The sequence below is a fragment of the Geospiza fortis genome, unplaced genomic scaffold (assembly GCF_000277835.1).
Source record: "Geospiza fortis unplaced genomic scaffold, GeoFor_1.0 scaffold237, whole genome shotgun sequence".
In the NCBI taxonomy this organism is placed as follows: Eukaryota; Metazoa; Chordata; class Aves; order Passeriformes; family Thraupidae; genus Geospiza; species Geospiza fortis.
In genome coordinates this window covers 6,324,253-6,342,568 of record NW_005054319.1, presented here as the reverse complement: position 1 = coordinate 6,342,568, position 18,316 = coordinate 6,324,253, and the positions used below count along the sequence as shown (strand labels likewise).

Sequence of the window (18,316 nt, the reverse complement as noted above, 5' to 3'; positions counted from 1 at the left end):
TGAACCGGGTCTGCACAGCCTATGAAGCTGTTGGTGCTAGCGCTGTGCTGTCCTTTGTTTGTACCTGTAGGGGTGACCTAACAGGTGACCGCTGGGTCACTGTTGGTGCCCGAGCGAAAGGGCACCAAGGTGTAAGGTGGTTCACAGCTTGGTGAGATGCTGCTTTCCCCGGGGTGCTCAGCCTCGTTCGGGTCAGCAGCACAGGTGCTCCCCTGGCCCTTCCCCGCTGTGCAGAAGCAGCGCTGCGAGCCCTGGGCTGCAGCCAGCCAGGGCAGACGAGCTTCCACACCCGCCAGGTGGGTAAGGAGACGAGGCCGAGCCAAAGGTGGCAGCCGCCTGTCCCTGCTGGTTCCGGCTTGTGGTTGGACACAGAGGAGCGCATTTAACACCTTAACATCTCAGTGAATGCGCCTGCTTGTAAAATTCTCCCAAGGATGGAGGTTCTACAGTGTGCTGGGGTTTTTCAGGGACACAGCTGTGTTAAGAAATCATTTTCTGTGGTCATGCATAGAAGGTCTTCTATTTCTCTGTATTTATAAATTTCAGATTGTATTGGTTTGGTGAGGTCAGCAAGGCTATTTCATCCCATCAATTCTGTGGTCTTTTCTTGGGTTGCAGTGGAAATATTTGGCTTTGCTTGTTGCCAAATAAAGACGAATCACCAACTCAGAGCATGTGAAGTATATGTATACAGCCATTCTGGCAACCTATTAATTGCAGATGGTCTGGTTGGTTTGGAACAGAATGCCTAGCATTTGCTGAGGGGACAGATGGCAGACAAGCCATCTAGTTAAATCAACTATACAGTGAAATTTTGACAAAAGGAGTGTTCAACAGCAGTGTAAAAATTTCTGAGTAAAACCTGTATCTAACTCCTTGAAAATTTCCTTAAACATGGAAGAAAACATCGTTTGGGACCAGGTGTGCTTCTTCCTTCTGAAGTGTCCTTGTTTGGAGTTCTTTAAATATTAGTTAAGATTTTTCTTACCACTTGGTTGCTTTTAATCTTGTTCAGGACTTGTTAGGCTATCACAGTCCAGCTACCATCTTCGAGTGCAATATTTTTTGTAAATAATTTACTTGGGTCTTTCTTAAGAGGCTAAAGTTCAACACAACGTTTTAGTAACTAAATTATTATGAAAAAAGAGAACCAAGGGCTGTTAAAACTGAGGCAAATTTTTATGCATTTTAAGACAAAAATCAGTTATTTGTGTTTTGTTTCTTTTCTCCATCTTAAGGTTTCACTCCTGTTAAACATGTATCCACAGTTACTGTCACTGCTGTGGCTTGGCATGCTGCTTCCTTTTAAAGTTTGAAAGCCACTATTGAGAGCTAAATTTCCTTCCTTTTTTCCTACCATTTCTGCAAAGTCCCTCTTCCCTACTGGTAAATTGTTCAGTCTGCTTTTACATAACGTGGAGGTTATACCTGTAACTTACTCTCCTCTGCCCTTGATGTGGGACACGTGCATGAGGAGCTTGAGGTGAGGGATTGAAATTATCCATATAATCAATGAGGCACAGTAGGAAACAATGTATAAATACCCTACCTGATTGGCAAGAGACCTTTGTGTGGTTTGACTTTACTTTGTGAAATAAATTGTCTCTTTTATGCCCGTGTGAAATTTTGCTTCAGCTGTCTACTCCTCCTATTAGTACTTGAATGAAGAAACAGGACCATATGTTTGGGTAAGTGTTGTGTTCACCACTTCTCTCCAGAAGTCAGGAAGATGTTTGCTTTTTGGGTGGTTTTGGGTTGGTGGTTTTTTTTGGTCCCGAGTATGTCAGTAGCATGCTGTGCAAAGAATTTCTGTGGAAGTGGTGGAACACTTTTTTCAAGGAACTAAACAAGTGATAGTTCTGTCAGTTTAACTGGTTGAGAAGTGTCTGTTTGAACCTGTCTTTTGCTAGTTTTAGTTGATGGTTCTGAAACCTTTATGTGGAACAGGCGAATAACCAGTATTGCATCATCACAGTCTCAGTTCCACATGTGATTCTGTGTTCCTTTGTCATGCCTCCCTCACCAATCTTGTACACACTCTCAAAGTTTATTCAATTACTTCTCATATTTTCATTTTGCTCTGTTCTGTATTCCTTTCCAATCTCTGATTTTCTGCCATTTTTGAATGTTGAGGTGACTTCTTGGTAGCACTAGGTAAAAATCATATGAAGTTGGTGGTGTTTTCCCTATGTGCACTATGCTGCGCTTTTTTGCACAAAGTTCATCCTTTTATGAGCACTCACTGCATAGGAAGTCTCTCCTCAGCTCTTCACAACCAGGCCTGATTTTCATGCTGTCAAATGGCTTAATTTTAGCAAATTCCACTTCCTCGCTGTTCAGTTGCTGTGACAGATTGTTTTGAGTTTGTTGCACAGTATATAGGTCCTGGTACAGATCCAGGTGGCATCTGGGTGTCTTGTCCATTTTTGTTTTTCTTACCAGTTTTCTGTGCATGCAAGGACTTCATTTTGTATTTCCTGACAGCTTGGCTTCCATAAGAGTCTTTGGTGAGGAGCTGTTAGATCCTCATGGAGATGGGATCAAGTGGATCTCCCTTGTTCCTGTAAAAGCTGTTGATTACTCTTTCTGAAGAATCAGTAAACACAGGAACTTCTGTCTTGGTTAGTGCTTCCATCACTTGTCTGTACAGATGCCACTTTTGTAGTCAGTTGTCACCAGAACCCCTTTAAATGTAGATGTAATAGTGGCCACCTGCCTGTTCCTTTGGTGCAAGGGCAGGTTTCAGGATAACTCCCCAGAAGTTGAGTGGTTTTCACTTTTGAGGAGTTCTATGGATGCCCCCCAGTCTGAGTGGTTTGTTAGTGCCTGTGTCTATTTGTTGAATCATCTACTTGTATTTTGATTTGAAACAGACCTGATGTGCTGTCTCTCAGGAGGAATTATCACATTAGAGCTTCACAAGTAGATGCATGTGAATACAAAAATGTACCTTGTTTTTCTTCTTTTCAGCCTTTCTTTTTGGCTGCGTCTTGCATGTCTGGAACATCTGTTAACCTTAGTGACTGTGTGGTAGACTACCTGCTCCTAATTCCTGTACAAAGTGCTTTATTAGTTCTCAGTTTTATGCTGTTTTCAGTTCTTCACTTTTTTTAGCTTGACTTCTTGGACTTCAGTATCAAACCTTTCAGTGTATAAAATCTTTCCTGGTTTTTTTATTTGAATGCTTCAGCTTTTCAAAGGACATTCACCTGCTCTTATCAGCCTCCTTGTCACTGTTACTTAAGTAGTTTAGACAGTCTGGATTCTTTCTGGTCTTTCTAAAATCCTTAGTAAATACTGTGCATATTGTCTGAGCCTCTGGGATAGTGTCTTTGAATAGTTTCCATGCTGCCTTCAAGGATTTTTGCACTTTTTAAAAGCATCATAATTATATATAATTCGTCTTCCTTTGAAATTAAATACAACCGCAGTTGATTTCTTGCTTTCAGAAGAGTGTTAGATCTTGGCACATTATGATTACTGTTCTAGAGCTCTTCAACAGTAATATTTTTGAGCACTGATCAGAACTGCTTCCCAGCTTGCATATTCCATTCCCAGTACTGTCTCCAACTCTCATATGGATTAGGGAAATTTTTACGTGGGTTTTGAGAAACTTTCTGTGACTTCACCTTGTCATTATGCAAGCCACCCCCCTTCACACCTACAGTTCTGGGCTGTAAAGTTTTTGTAATGAGTTTACATGTTAAATTTGGGGGTGGGCATAAGGCATGACTAGAATTTAGCTTCTGTAGCCCTCAGTACAAATAAACTGTGTCTGAGAGGGCATTTCTTACCTTGATAGTTATCTAAGAAGTTTAAAAGTATGTCTTTTGGTAACAGTAGCACTGTCTCATTTTTTTTGAGAAACCATATTCTGTCATTTAATGTTTCTACTGACAGTATTTTTGTAGTCCATAATTTCTAGAATAATTTAAAAAGTTTTATTTTTTCTCTGAAAATGTATTTTAATACCTGTTTTGAAGGGTTTTTTTCCCCTGTACTTATAATGGCATCATTCATGACAGGTTGCCTTGGTCATTCAACAGAACCTTCAGTAGTCATATCTTTGGTAGACTCCTAGGGGCACGTGGAAAAAAAAAAACAGCGGAAAGACTTGCACATTTCTTTAGACTGAAATCTTTGGTATTTAGCCATACAAAAATAATGAGTTTTATAAGCCACATCTACTGATAATAGTTTAATATATAACAAGGAATTATTAAGAAAGTAGCACAATTTCTTTATTTGTTTTCAAGCTATTTCAGGACTGAGAGTAATGGAAAAAAATTGTTTCTGTTTGTGTTGTCTGTGATGTATGCATCCTGACTTCACTTAAGAGATTCCCTTTTCCTTCCTGCATAGACCTTCTTTGGAAAACCAAGGTTGTGCTTCCTTTTCAGTTTTACCCAGAAAAAGAGTCACAGGCACACTTTTGTGGGCAGAGACAACTCAGGGCAGGGAATCATGTCCCTGTGTCTGCTGTGCTCTGATTTTCAGGTATTGATTCCCCTGTCATACCCAACGTGACAGCGAGGGCATTTTTGTATTTGTTACTGCCCGTGATGGACTGAGCAGGCACTGGAGATGTGTCCACGTCCAAACTGCTCTGACACAGTTGTGTCTAAAGAGAGATTATGGACAGGAGTAACTTTCTGTAACTGATTTGTTTCCATTAAATTCTGTAGAGGAAGAAGAACACCAATATACTGTGGAACCCAACCAATGTACTTATGAAAAATCTCACCAGGGAAATACTGGAAATCCCACCAGGATTCACGATTCTGTGTGCCTGTCAGAGGCCAGTGGTTTTTGTGAGCAATCTCAATAGATATGTTGGTGATCCTTGGAGATGGGGAGAGAAGAGAGATGTGAAACTAGGAGAAGCAAAAGGGGAAGAAATGAAGGCACAGCAAGAGATTAGCTGTTGTCCTTTAGAAGTTGGGAGATTCAGCTGAAATCCCACTTAAGTCCTTGAAGTGTCTTTTTACCTGTGATCACAATACATGGCTGAGGTTTTCTCTGGTGAGCTGCTGCTGACTTCTTTTGTCCTTCACATATTTAATCCTTAGATAAAATTAGAAGCTGGCACTGTTTTTCAGCCAGTGCTACTAAAAATACATTGCATTGATCTTCTGTCTGTACTTTGGCATTCGCGGGAGCAGAAAAAGAGTAGGAAACTATTGAAACTGAGGCATAACAGCATGTTCAGGAGTTGGATTTCTTCTGTGGCCATCAGCTGTGCTTTTAAGGAGGTCTGGAACCAAAACTGCTTTGAAATAGGGGTTTTCTGTTGCTTGGTGTGTAAGAGCAGCTCCACAAACATTGCTTGTCCTTCAGAAATGGAAACCATATGTACCTCAGTTATCAGAGAAGTCTCAACTTTGTTCTGCATTTGTGTTTTCTTATGGTAAATTCTGAGAATCACAAACAGCTTCAATGTCTGTAGGGATGAAGAACCAATTTTCAGACATTCTCAGCTTCATTCAGTTTTGTGATGGAAGAGAGAGGACAGAAAAAATGATTAATTGAATCCTAATCTTCTAGTGCTTTACCTAGCATGCACTTCATCTAATACAACTACATTGCTCATCTAAAGGCTCAAAAATTCAAACTCCTAGTGAAAAGGATGCCTGTACTGTTATTCCCACAGAAGTCATTTGCTACATTTGAAGGGATGATGGCCATTGTACACATTATTTAACTGAAACCTTCAGAAGTAGCAACTTGGACCTGGATCATGACTAGAGGCTTGCTGCAAAAGCAGCTTTGGCCTTCCCAGCACTTGTGCCCAGTGGTGTTTGTTAGTTCTCCTCTGCCAGGCCTGGGCAGACCCCCAGCATGGGGCAGAATGATCCCCCTGAGCACTGTTCTTGAGATCCAGTGCAAGGACCAGAGAAAGGGCTCAAACAGGGCTTGTGGGGCCTGACTACAGGGCAGACAAAGTTCATTTGCTTGCTCACAGTACCTGATCCGTGGGTAGCTGAATGAAGAAATGAACAAGGTGAGGGAGAAAAGGAGGCTACAGAATAATGATCTGAACAGGGTCCATTCCCATTTCATTGTAAGGCAGAAGACTCCTGGATCCATCTGTGGTAGTGGAAGATGCTTTTCCCAGCTGTTTCTCGTTGCCACCCTCTTAGCATATTGGTTTGTTGGAAGAGCACTCATGCAGACCTAGTCCTGGGGTTTTCAGCAGAATTAGTGAAATTGCACTGGTAGCAACACTTGAAACTTTAGGTGGACTGGTGTCACAGCTTGCACGGATGAGGAAAAACTTGTAAAAACAACTCTGAAGACAGAGCAGTGAGGACCCTCAAGAATTACCTCCTGGATGTGCTGAATTCAGAACAGGCTTAAGATTGGTGCCAGGTGCAAGTTCGCACCAGTGGTGTACTTACTTATACAACTCTAATCATAATATTCTGTTTTTATATTTATAGTACTTAAATACATTCCTGATTTTAAGAAAAAAGTTAAGTTGTAAGTTTAAACAATGTCCTTCCATTATTTTGTTCCCATATATTTCTGTTTCATGGGAAACAAAAGTGAGTAACAATTGATAAGAAATAAGCTAATGGAATTTGGTTTACGTACTAAGGTTATTTGGTTTTAATGTTTCTGTTGGAGTGATCAAATAACAAGACAAAGGTAGAAAATATTTTTTCAGCCTTACTGTTATTTTTGTAACTATTTGATAAGTTATTGAATACCACAGAAATTGCTATTGACTGAATTATTTGACTAAGACCAGTTAACTTAACTAACATTTTAAGTAGATGTTATTTATGTAGCCCTGATTCCTGGCTCTCTTCTGATATCCCTGCTTCACTTTCTTCATTTTATCTATTTCTTTCCTACAGGAGAATATAGCACATACCTTTGCATCATTTTCAGTTCCTTTCTTTTTTCACCTCCTATCTCCTTCCTTTTCTCCCCACTCTTCACCACCTCCACCCCTGCATCTTCTGTTTCTCCTTTCTTCTGCCATTTCTTGATTCTGTCTGTGTACTGAACTTCTCTTTTTGAAATTCATCTTATCAGTCTCTCTCTTTGCCTCACATGACCATCACTCACCCACTCAAACCAGAGCATCTGTGCACAGTCTTAGAAACATTCAGGTACTTAAAACCTAGAGAGTTACTGTATTGGCATGAATATAAGTCAGGAAAATAAAATACCCCTGAAACATATATTAGAATAACCCCTAGTCTGCCTTTCCCACCTGCTCCCTGCCACTGCATTGTCTGCTTGCCAGACCTGTGTGTGTTCAGGTGTTCTGTCAGAACTTCCCTGGGACCTGGGCCAGCCCTGCTGCCTGTGCACCCAGCCAGGGCTGCTCCAGGTGCTGCCTGTGGCCACCAGCACCACTGCTGGGCTCTGACAGCATAACACAGTCTGTCCATACTTGAAACACAGGCTCTAAAAACAGCTGCTAGCTCTTTTTCTAAGTAGTCTCTGTAAAAATAAATAAATGGAGTTATATTTTACTTAGGCTGCTATGGTAAAAATACTGACTTCAGATTAAACAATACAAAACAAGTAGATTTTGCTCAGCATTGATTTATCAGTACTGTCTGTCAGGTTGCTGGAAAAGGGACAGGTATTAGTAGTCCTGCCATATTGTTCAAAGGTTTGTTCTTTTGTCCCCATTTAATGAATAAATTGTGCCACTCCTTCAAACCAAGTTCCTGTTCCAGACATTCCTTTTTTTCATTTTCGTTTTGTAGAGGTCATAAAGGGCTTCTGATGCAAGCTTCCTTAACTGATTTTTTTTCCTATAGCTTTCTACCTATTAAAACTGTAACTTGATTTCTCTGCACAAACAGTGCCTTTATTGCCTTTATCATGTAAGCTGCTTTTATGGCAACTGTATTTTTCCATGCAAGTCATAAAATAAAAACCTACGTTATTTTTGGCATTCAACTGTTTCCATAAGGCTTATACTGCAAACTCATAGATAGATAGATAGATCATTTCACTTCTCTGAACAGTTGTGTAACTTGAGTAAATTTTATTTCAGAATCAAAAGTCAATGAGTGGCTACAAGTTTCTGTCTATAAAATACATGATTATTATTTAGAGTAAGTCAGTGCTGGTAGAGAAATAATTTTGTTTAGAAATGAAATGTTACTTTAGTTCAAGTGCAGAAGCTTTCATTTGGAAAAACGATCTGATGCCATAGCAACAGATGACAATCACAGGCAGCTTCCGGGAGTTGCCTGCATTCCTCATCCCTCGTTCTGGCCTATCCATATCCGTGGTGCAAGAGATGAATTCTGAACTCGGTTTGCTAACCTTGCTTGGAAGAAACACACTCCCCTTCTTGCCAAGTGTGAAGCTTCAGTTCTAGAGCTTGTGGAAGGAAATCAAAAGTACATCCATGTGTTGAACATGCAACTTCTCTACTGTTACTAGAAAACCAGAAGACCATTTGCCTCAAAATGGATTTCAGATCAGACTGACATGATATGAAACTATATTTACAGATTATATTTTAATTTTAAATAATTTTTATCATTTCATTTTAGATTCAACTGTAGAAGGATGTAGTCTGTGAGTTTTTAACAGTTTAAATGCCGTTTTAAACCTCCAATAACAGTAAATGTATTAAGCCAAATAGAGCTGTCAAAATTAAAATATTCAGTTTGCAAATGAATGCATATAGACAGCTGGAGAAACCACAGTGTACTTGTGTTTGTACTTCACTTCCAGCTTTAGACATAAGTGTAGGACACAGGCTACCCATTTTTGTTTTAAATTTGTAACCAACTCTTGTTTTATTTGCCCAATGTTGAGATTCTTTTCTTCCAAATGGGCTTGTAGTCCTATATGTCACCCTTTATTTGTTGTACTTGGTATTACAATACTGGAGAAAGAAGTATACAAAAAATGGTACCAGTACAGATTCTGTCCTACCCTCTGCCTACACTGACTCTACCAATGGAAATTTGTTTCTGAGTTCTCACCTTTTTGTCATAGGTCTTGGGAGCAATTGTGGCAGCAGTAAGTTTAATTTTCATTGTTGCTGATGATTCTGGTGTTGCTGGGTTTAATGTTTGCTGACCTTGGACCTGTTGAGTGGCTTCAGTTCTGACTCCAAAGAATGTGCTACATCCAACTTTTCTCTAAAACTATGAGAACAAAAAAGCATCTAACTCCTTAATAGTTTAAGAAAAAAGTCTACTGGAACCATAAAATATGAAACTTGTGTATGTTTTAACTTGTTAATTAAAGAAGCAATAATTGGAATCTTAAAAGAGTCAACTGAAATCTAAGGTTACACACTTGTGCTGTGTTGTAGTCTTGTAATTTCCAGCACTACTTGCTGAGTTCTTCACATACTTCTCCTCTAATCAGTCTGTAATTACTATGTGGTGTAATTAGATTAATATACTTTGGTTTATTACAACTATACATTAGAGGACAATTTTGTACTTCTGCCTTTATATTTGTCCTGTATGAATGAGTACAGAATTCTGTCTGTGCATTAAAGCAGTGTCAACCTACTGAGGTGAAGAACAACCAATTTAATGATGTATGGAAGCTTTCGTTCTCTTTTAAGTGTCTCTACTGGTTTTTTTTCCTTTTTTTTTCTTCTTAGATGCTGAGTACCAATGGAAGGGGCCCTTCTACTTCATCCAAGGAGCAGATCCTCAGTTTGGACTGATGAAAGCTTGGACACATGGAGACACTAATAATGGAGATGATGAATGGGGAGAAGAAATTAAATTAGCAGAGCAAGCAGTGCAGGCTGTTAACAAACTAAACCCTAAACCCAAGTTCTTTGTGCTGTGTGGAGACCTTGTCCATGGAATGCCAGGTAAGGCAATTAAAAGTGCAGAATGGAGGTAATAACTCAATTTTTTTATATTTCAGATTGGCAATAAAGCTAATTTACTTGACTTCAAAATAGTATTTCATAAGTATCATTAGTATTAGATCCTGTTTTGGTATTTTGGGGGGAAAAAACTGTGATTTGTAGATGATTCTTGAGATATTATTCTGATTTTTTCATCTGACTTTGTGTAGCATTCATCTTATGGCTGTACATTCATTTATTAATTGCTTGCTTTGGGATGACAAGGAGGGGCTCTAGCCACTGGGGAAAACTAATGCCAAGAAAATAGCAAAAACTAGATATGGCTTTTTGGGTACCTAAAGTGAGTAAGGCTTAGAGAATTCTGTAGATTTCTAGTGCTTAATAGATTCAAATATTTAAGTTTTTAAAATGCTAAAGGTCAGTGAGTTTGAGCTCTAGCAGCTCCGTCCTGTGGTTGTGGGACTCTGAACTCAGTGTGTTTCTTTGTACACTGAGAGGAAGAACAAAAAACCATGCAGAAATGTGAGCTAAAAGAAAGAGAAGTACTTTTCTGGGAAGTGAAATTAGACGTGGTGTTACCTGCTGAGAAGTGGTCTGGAAAGCAGAACTGAGCACGGTGTCCCACATTTGTTAGCCCTGATCAGCAGCAGAGCTGCAGACAGCCCTGGCTCTGTCACTGCCTGCTCCACAGTGCACCCAGGGAGCTGCAAACATCCTGTGCCTTGTGCTGCACTCTGCCTCACGCTCCACCTGCACCTGAGGAGCTGCTTCCCAGCCCCTGCTCACAGCAGGGCTTCGAGCACGTTGGAGACCTTTCACTAATTCTTTCAGTGTCCCACAATGTTAATTTTAAGACTTCAGCTGTCAAATTGATTGACAGTATTTGTAGGCTTTCTTTTGATCAGAACACAGTTTTGCTGAAAGAGTGGGAAAGTGTAAAAAACAACAGATTTAAGCTTGAATTGAATCTACTGTGTAACACCTCAGTAGCTTGACCATAAAGTATGCCAGGGTGCAGTTTTATTGGCTTATGTGCTTCCATTGATTTTGGAATCATCTTCCTATAGCAGAGTTTTAATAAATGTTTTGATTAGGACTTCTAATTTGTGTAAGTGTTCCAAATATTTTGGTTTCAGTATCTCTTGAAAGAAGAGTCAGGAAAAATAATAAGTGTTATACATCCTGTTGAAAGGGATCTTTCACTCTAAAAATTTAGAAAATCCAGGAGGCTAAGTTGGTTTCTGTTTACCTGGATATTTCTCAAATACTCATAAAACAGTGCCAAGTTCTGAGTACTTTTGTCTCTTTTGACTTCAAACAACATTATGCTAAGGCTTCTCTGTTGGTAGAGTTTAAGTGTGAGCTAGAGAGCCAGCAGTCTTCTGACTCCCACCGGGCACTGAATGGCTGGATACAGTAAGTCTTGTGTGTGGTACTTCTGGTTTTGGTTGGGTTTTGTTTTTCTAGCAGTGGTTCTCTGTAGTCATTATTGTCCCTTTTGCCAGTGTATGTCTCAGACTTGGTAATGTTTTAAATACAAACCTGTCAGGGCTTTGCAAAACATTAGCATTATTCATTTTGCTAATAGACATGTGAAAGAAACTGAGTGGATTGTACTGGTGAGATCACCTACATTGTGTGATGGATGTGCTGTGCCTTGTATAAATATTTGAAGCTGCCTCATGCAATTTCCAAGAAATTGCAAGAAAGAGCACTTCATTACTCAGTAAACTTAAGGGTCTTTTCTAGGCTAAATGATTCAATGATTCTATGATTACCTCACTTGAGCCACCATATTTTAGCTTCTCTAATAATTTCTTGGTGATTGAAATTATGTTAATAGTTTTCAAACCTGTGTTATCATGTAGTTATATAAAGTAGTTAAGGAAATGCACTATTAAAAGGAATTATAGAATATTCAGCTGGAACAATTACTTACTTCATTATTGCCTTTGTGTTTATACAAATGGCTTGCTCTGCTGTGTGTTGATAAACATAAAAGTACAATTTAACCGTTAAGTTGTACATAAAAGGACAGTTTTACAGCCCTTTGTCTTTCTGTCTAAACTGCTGACAGAGATAGCAGTGACTTGCTCTGTGGTGCAGATACCTGTGGATTAGCAGTCTTGGACTAGTTGCCTAAAAGGACAGGGAGATTATACAGCTTTTTAATCAATTCCTGTTGGTAAAAAGTGAGTGCGCAACGCAGATCTTCCTCTCTTCTCTTAAAATATTTTATCATGGAGTACTAAGGGTAAAGGTTTTGATGGACTGTTTTAAAGCATGCACTGTAGCCATTAAGCTGAACCAGTGTTGAAGCCTTTTGCAGAGGAACTCCAAGAAATCTCAGAATTCCAGCAGCTAGAAGTGATGAACAGAATCCTGATCAGCTGGGAAGCAATCAGGCACAGCACTTGGAATCCATTACAGATGTCATTAGAGCAACGAAGTAATCATATCTTGGTATTTAGCTGCTGATTAAAAGTAGTTTGTACTTTGAATATTATTTCCAGAAGTTTTTCTTGATTACATAATCAGAATAGGATATCTATTCTTGGTAACACTAATATTGTGGTACAATCACATCAAGAATTTTAAGTGTTACCTTATAGTGCAACTATCTCACTGAATATAATTTCTACGAACTCTATGCTTACACCTAGATACACCATGACAATGAAGGACTTCCTTCTGAGGGCATTTGTGTGCATTAAGTATAATATAATCTAATATGACAAAAATGGTAATCTGTAAAATATTGTTGATCAGATTATGTGTTCATTTGACTGCATTTTTCTAAAACTCTGGAAATTGATTTCTAAAAATGCTACTGTTCTCATGTCAAGTTGGAACCTTCTGTTTGGTTTTATGAAATCTTCCCATATTGTTCCTTTACCAATACACCTGGAGCCCAGCAGTCCAGTTCCAGTCCAACAGCCAATTCCTCACCCATTTTGTTCTCCACTCATCCACACTGCAACATCCCAGCTCCACAGCCCTTTGATGATTATAGAGCAGTGCCTCACAGTGACATCAGCCAGCTCTCTCAGTACTCTTGGATTCATCCCATCAGTCCCGTGGGATGGCCTGGGTTGAAGCTTTACAGGAGATTCTGGTTCCATCCCTCGTGTTTCCTGTGCTCCATTAGCTCTGGGAGAACGTTTCAGTGCAGGGAGGCAAAGGAAGCTCTGAGTACCTGCTGCTTGTCACTTCCTCACACAGCAGTGGGCTGTATTTTCTTTATTATTTTATTGCTAAAGTAGCAGTAGAAGCTTTTGCTGCCTTCTGCTAGCTGCAGCCCTTAGAGCACTCTCCCTGACAGCAGCCCTGCATACCAGGGTACTTTTTCAGTATTCTTCCTTTCAAGTATGTCTTTGGTTCCAACTCCCTCTAATGTCCTTTTTTCATTGGTTCTCAGACATGAGTTCCTCATTTAGCCAGATCGTTCTCCTTATAGCCTACACTTTTCTCTCTCCCTCTGCCTTCCCTGAGTATCCAGAAGGACCATTCTTTTGTTCATAGGACCTTGTCTTTGAACACTGTCAACCCTTTCAAACTCTTGCTTTCAGAACAGCCTTACAGGATCCTGTAGCTGATCCCTGAATAAGCCAGTGTGCTGTCATGAGGCCCCAGATGTGCTCTCTGCCTTTCCTGCTCCTCTCAGGATCTTGAACTCCACCTTACAGGCTGCTGCAGCCAAGGTTGCCAGGATTAACACACCCCCAGCACTCCTGTGTTTGTGAGTAGTAGGACCAGGACAGTGAGCCCTGGTTGGCTTGTCTGTGTCCAGGGATTGTCCCAGGCTCCCTCCTGGGTTCCAGATCTCCTGGATTGCTGTCAGCAGGTGTCAGGGATGTTCGTATCCCATACGTCCCAGGGCAATCTAGAGACTTTTTCAAGTTGCTCGTAGGAGACTTAATCTGTTTTTTGCCCTTTTTGGGTGGTCTGTGGCAAAATCCCACCTTTAGTGGCTGAGCTCTTCCCCAATCCTGACTCAAATTCAATGAGGCTGGTGTCTGTTCCATAGAGTAGTGCCCACCAAACGTGGGGCAAACTCCCCCAGCTTCTTTCTTGCTTGTCCTCTCTGTTCCAATTTAACATGAGCATTGTGCTTCCTTCTCCATCTCATACCTCCAGTGTAGATTGGTGTCCAGGAAACAGCATCAGCATTTCAGCACCTTTTGTTACAGCAGCAGAGAATTCAGCTGTTGGCAGCCAAGGTCACCCTGCTGAAGCCACTGAGAAACACTGACTGTGAAGCTGAGAATCCAGCAACTATTTTTAAATGGCCGAATTCCTTCAGAGAAAATTGTTTAACTGCATTTTTTTAATGAAGCTACTGCTATCAGTAACTTGATAGTTCTAGCCAGGAAAGTATTTATGTGATGTATTTAGTCCAGGTGCTTAATTTTTTTTTCATTTATTGTTCTGGCTACATGGATAAAAGAGCAAGACAGCAAGTCCCTTTCAAACTTACTTAGCTCTGACTGTAATAAAATGTCGCTGTTTAGAGACTAAATGAAACGAGACTTGTCTAATAATGTGTATAATCACAAAAAACCTGATAGAACTTGATTAAGCTTGATCTGTTAGCAGTGTGATAATGGATCAGTGAGCAAGTAATGTTTATGCTTGCAGTTTTAAATTCATTTGTGTGTATGTGTTAATTACAAGAAATCAAAATCACTGGAATTTACTATTACGGCACTTGAAATACACTGTGAACACTTGTACTAATTATTTTAGTTAATGTGAAGGTATAATAATCTCTAATATACACATTCCCTACCCAGGTCATGCAGTGCTGTAATCTCACATCAGCCTTTTCTGTCAATTAAGCCCAAGTAGTGACATTTTTCTATTTTTTTGATACCTTTGTTTTATATTATTAAATTGTTTAATTAAGGGTTTTCAAATCATTATTTAGAACACATTTCACCATTTGTGCTTTTATACATGTATATTTTTTAAGTTGAACAAGCTAAAACATCTGATTGTTTCAATCAGCTTTACAGAGCTGCAGTCATATCTAATAGTGTTTTCTTATTGCTCCTTGGTGTGCTTGCTGTCTGTGTCTCTCACTCTCTTTGTTAGGCCATACTTGGATTGTAAAAGCTTCTAGGACTGTGTCTGTTACATATTTTCATGTTTTTCTGAGCCACCTAATGTGTGTTTCAGGCTGTGAGCCCGGGCATGTGTTGTTACTGTGAATAGTTTAAACAGGAGGTGACAGAAAAGGCCCTAACAATAGACAAGCTGAAAACAGAGGTGCCCCAGCTCTACACAGCTCATTGCTGATGTGTTCGTGGTCATTGAGGCGCTGCAGCCTTGAAAGCTGCCAGAAGATAACTTTGTGTAATGGGGGAAAAAACAACCAGGCAAGGCCCCAGAGCTGCAGCAGCTTGTGCTGGTGAAAGGTACAGACTTACCTTCCACAGCTGACATCCTGCAAAAAGCAGTCATGAATTTGGGAGAGAATTGTCAGAATCACTGTGGGACTGCGGGAGAAGCAGGTCCTCTCCCTGCCCAGTGACCTTCCTCTGTCTGTCTCCTGCTTTCTGTCCTTCAAGCATCGAACCCATGCCTACAGCTGGGATGTGTGGCTGTCCTGCTGCTGCTTCCAGGGGCCCCAGCTCTTCTGGGACATTCTCGGGTGCCAGCCAGCTCCCCCTGCCTGCAGGCTGGGCTCTGTGTGTGCATCACCGGTTTGCGTTTTCCCCCAGGAATTCGCACGTTCCGCTAACGCTCTTAACTCCTCCATAAAGCCTCAATAAGGCACATCAGCTCAGTTCAGCTAATTACAATTTTGGGCAACAGTATGTTCTTTATGTGAAAAGTGAAACTGCATGTCTCCTCCAAATTATATACCCTATCCTCTCTCCCATGCAGTGTTTCTTCGTATAATAAAACAGGCAATGATGCGCAACAAGATTTTAAAACCAGGTGCCAAATGTTGGGATTCTGAGTTCATATTTAGACAGCAAGTAAGTGACAGTTTTTCAAATCAGTACTTCTCCATTTGACTCCTGCTTGACAATTTGATTATCAGAATATGAGATGAGATGGGCATACTGCCTTTTATACAATTAGTCCCCCTTATGAGCTGTGACACGTCCACAGAGGAGAGTGAAGTTATTTGCATTCAGAATAGACAAGCTGCAGAGCTGAGGAACATCAGAACTGATGGTTCTGGTGGCCAGACAGTGGTATGGCTTCATTTCTGTTTATAATCACTGTAGCATTTGAAGGCATCCTCTCTCCTGGGAGAATCACAACTGCATTAGCTTGAGCTTCTTTCCCATGCCCAAATTGGATGTGCAACTGCCATGGTCCAAAATATTTGTCTCTTTCTTTCTGTCAAATATGGAGTGCCTTAACTTGACTCCCTCCAAAAATGTAATTCTTATAGACAATAAATCTTGAGACACAGACTGCAGTATATAATTGCAAACACCTTACAGGGTAACTCTAAGAAAACCTCTTTAATTTGCCTGATTTTCTAGACTGGGGAAAGCACATACCATAGCAAATGTTCCTAGTCAAAGCATTATTGTTTAAAACCTATTTGTGAATGTTCTGATTTCTCTTAATTAAAAAACCATTTTGGGCTGGTCAGGAAAGGTCAGTGAATACTTTGTTTGTGTAAGAGCTGAAGTTGGTAGGTCCCAGGAAGTCTTACCTGTCTGTCTTTTGGTCCAGGATTCACTAAAAAAGGAGCACTGAAGAAATGTCCAGTTTTATCACACTTGATAAAGTCCACAGTCATTTGACCATGTGTGTTCTTCCTTGTTTGGAGTACTGCCCAGGCCTTTGCTGTGCAGAGCTGTGCATTTGCAGCTGCTTTGCAGCAGCTGGGCTGTCCTTGGCCAGGCAGGTGCTGCACTCGTGCTTGTTGTGTCACACAGGGCTGGCGTGGTCACACTGCAGGGACGAGGTGTTGGGAGCTGGAGATCTGCTGCTGGTGGGTTTTGCACACAGCATGAGAGAGGAGTGTACTGCTGAAATCTGCATGCAAATGCACAAGCTGCCATTTTTACATTTGTGAACTGAATAAATTACAGAGAAATGTCAGGTCCAATTCAAGTTCTTAATGCTATATACAGTGATTTGGTAAGACATTCCACAAAGGGAAAAACCTGTGAACTGCTTTTAATACTGCTTTTAAACTACCATTAAATAACCAATTTTGCTAAAACAAAGGATCATTAATTTATTTTTAAAATTTGGCCAGATAAAATTATGCTGCACTGCTAGCCCTTAAGTGAGGCGTGTATATAAGGAGATATTTTGTCAAGTTTTAATTTTTAACTAAAAATATAGTAATTCTCAAAAACATCCCCTTCTCATCTAGAAGGCAAGAGCATGCATGCTGATGTTTGTTTTGTCCATATAATAAGCATATGAGGAGGTCAAAAAATAGTCTTAAAATAGGCTCCACCTTTAAAAATGGCTGTAAGCATTTCACCTTTACTATATTTACCTTTTTTGCTATTTGAACTGTCTGCTTGGCTCACTAACAAAAGCAAGTTTGTGTATTTTTTTAGCTCCCAGCAGCGTGGCACAGCTGGGGAGGAGGCAGCTGTATTCCAGTGTCACTTGCAGTTTCAGCAAAATTGTCAGCTAAATCCCAATTCCTGAATCTTTGTCAGTGGAGAATTGTAATTGAGCATGAAGTAGAAAGGACACAGATCGACTTTTTAGGTGCAAGGCAGAAGCAGAGGCTTTCAAATGTTTATACTGAATCAGGGTATAGGTAAAGGTTGTACTTGTTTGTGTGCAAGGTAACATTTCTATTAATGTGTCACTGCCTGATCGATAGGGCGCTGCTTAGGTGTGACCTAGTTTCCTGACCACAAGGTAGTGTAGTCTAACTAAACTCACTGCATCTGTTTCTTCTGCTGTTGTAACCTAACTCTGATCTGCTTGGTAGGATGGAATCCAAACCAAAATGATTCTTGGCTCTTTTCTTCTCCAAATTCTTGCACCAGTGTTAATTAATAATGGCTAAGAATTTGGGTAAGCAGCACATTATTTGTTAAATATCTAATAATAACTGTTTAAAGAAATACCACTGTGGTTGCGTAAATAAACATTTTGTAGTAATTATCTGATTCTAGTAAAACCTAATGGAGCGTTCAAAGCCTCAAACAGCTTACTGTGAAATTAAATTTGCTCTAATCAGCCCAGAGTAGGGAAGCATCAGAGATCTCCACACAAGTCCAACAGGCTTATATTGCAGAGAAACCACTGGGCTGTCAGAAGCAAATGTTTAATCGTCAGGAAGTAGACATTTATTTGTATTTTAGACCATGTTCTCTAGTCTAGTCTACAGTTGAATTTAGAAATCTGATAAGCAGATTGATATCTCTGAATATTAAAATCTTGGAGATGTAATTAGCTACACAATTTTCTCAGATCTTACATTTATGATACAAGTACTAGAGACAGTACTAAAAATCTAGTACAAGTACTGGATCTTTTTATGAGGTTTTTTAT

General features: G+C 40.0%; 1 protein-coding gene across 1 annotated transcript in view; it reads left to right on the top strand.

Moving 5' to 3' along the window:
* Positions 1-18,316, top strand: part of CPPED1 (calcineurin like phosphoesterase domain containing 1) — a 40,229-nt gene that overhangs the window by 817 nt on the left and 21,096 nt on the right. The window contains exon 2 of the mRNA XM_031056489.1: positions 9,602-9,820. Coding sequence (XP_030912349.1) covers positions 9,667-9,820 — 154 coding nt within the window. The 5' untranslated portion in view covers positions 9,602-9,666. The remainder of the gene's footprint in view (positions 1-9,601; positions 9,821-18,316) is intronic.